This window comes from Cynoglossus semilaevis, chromosome 17 (genome assembly GCF_000523025.1).
Source record: "Cynoglossus semilaevis isolate Cse_v1.0 chromosome 17, Cse_v1.0, whole genome shotgun sequence".
NCBI lineage: Eukaryota > Metazoa > Chordata > Actinopteri > Pleuronectiformes > Cynoglossidae > Cynoglossus > Cynoglossus semilaevis.
This window is the reverse complement of record NC_024323.1, coordinates 10,165,704-10,167,627: the sequence shown is the minus strand read 5'-3', so window position 1 is coordinate 10,167,627 and position 1,924 is coordinate 10,165,704. Positions and strand designations below refer to the sequence as shown.

The window sequence follows — 1,924 nt, the reverse complement described above, 5'->3', positions numbered from 1 at the left end:
GCTGAACCCACTCTCTCACCCCCACTCCCACCTGCACCTCCACGCCAGCTCCTCTTTGGACGAGCCAGAAACCAGTCAGTCTGAATCGGAGCCCGAGAGCCCGGCTCCGTCCCCGGAGCTGGACTTGATCGGCTCGTACCTGTCGTGTCCGGGCCAGAGCGGGTTGAAGGCGGGCCGCGACACGTTCTCCTTCACTGAGCCACCGTTCCCCACGCGGCCTGAGATCCAGCAGGAGGTGCTTTGCTAAAAAAAAAAAAAAAAAAAGACGACTCTCTGTTGGGGGGGGTTGTCTCCCAAGAATGAACTCAATGGGAGGTCAACTGAAAGCCTTTCGCTTCTCAGTCCGACCTGGGCCGGCGCCACGCTCCATGGACACTGTATGTCTGCTGCTGGCTGCTTCAACTGCTGTGATGCCTTCAAACTGAGCTGAGTGTAGTTGAATACCCGTGAGTGTGTGTGTGTGTTTGTTTGTTTCGGATCGTCTGTGAGAATCAAACTTGCTGTTGCTGTTCACCGATGTGGACGAAGGCGCACATGGCACGTGGGTTGGCTCCGGGGACCGCACCGCTGCCTTAAAAAAGTGACAAAACCCCAGGACTCCCGAGACTGAAGGTCACGACCCCACACGCACACACTGTCCCGTTTTCTCTCTTCACCCAATTAGCCTTTCTGAGGAGGAGAGGCAGCCTCCTTCCTCCTTGGGAAATGACTTCACCCTTCTGTGTGCTCTCATCAAAACATGTTATGCTTCTGCTGACCCAGACGTACCTCCTGTGATGAGTTTCGGCCAAGGAAGTGAAGGGTTTCGACAGGTGGTTCTGCTTAACCAATGAATTAAAGCGGCGCGGACCCTACCACACTGAGGCCCCCATGTTCACTTCTCCAAACTGTTTGTTATACTTATTTATGTGTATAGTTCAACCACTCCGTCCCCCCCCCCGCCCAAAGCCACTTTGATGTTCGACTCTGAAATCAACATGACGGATAGAATTTACTTTGAAAGGACAATCGAGCACTTTTTTTGTTAATGGACTTCTGCGCAAAAGTGAAGAAGTGAGAATAAAAAAAAAAACCCCAACAACAACAACAACCAAAGGTTTATATGCAGCACCGTCGCCTGTCACAATGTACTGTAATTACTGAGCGTCAGCTTCACCTTCCACTGTTTTGTCACAACGCAGGTTTTGTCCTATTTTGTCAACGTCAAATCTCTGGTCCGTGGTCGTGCTATTATGTTAGATTTTGCACAAGTTGCACACTTTTTTTTTTTTAATTTAACCACAATTCACTGAGGTTCAGATCCTTCCACACCAGCGATGTTCAGAGAGACGAGCAGATCTTTAGAGCAATTCTAGTACAGCTGTGCCGCGGACCTACAGGATGCAGATGTTATTAGATTTCATTTGTACACTTCCGATAAACGTCGAAGTGTAATACGTATTAAAGAGTGTGTATAAATGAGTCTTTTAAGGGACAAGAAAAAAAACAACTGTTTTTTTTCCTAATTTTCAGGTGAATACTGTTTAATGAATCTGTTCATGTTGCTATTGGTGAAAAAAAAACAGAAATGAAGAACCCATGGATATTTGTAAAATATTTGCCTTCAGATGTCTGGGACAAATGCATAGTTTCTCAAAAGTACTGAAATGTGTATTGTAAGGTAGTATTAGATACGATATGTAAGGATATTTGTCGTTGTTTTTTAATGTGTGTGTGTGTTTTTTTTGTTACTGTTTTTTTTTTATTGTCATTAAACACGGAGTCTTGTTTTGTACATTAACTTTAACTGGTTGGTTTCTGCTTCTGAATTTCAGGCAGGTTTGCACTTGTCCTCGTGGACTCTGTTTAGTTGGAGATATGCTAATGGCATGCATTGCAACATGTTACTAAGGAAAATAAATATACATGTGCGTTTTGTATCTGA

General features: G+C 45.3%; 1 protein-coding gene across 1 annotated transcript in view; it reads left to right on the top strand.

Moving 5' to 3' along the window:
- stk17al (serine/threonine kinase 17a like) overlaps positions 1-1,924 on the top strand; it is a 13,373-nt gene extending 11,449 nt beyond the window's left edge. Inside the window, exon 7 of the mRNA XM_008330047.2 lies at positions 1-1,924. Coding sequence (XP_008328269.1) covers positions 1-247 — 247 coding nt within the window. The 3' untranslated portion in view covers positions 248-1,924.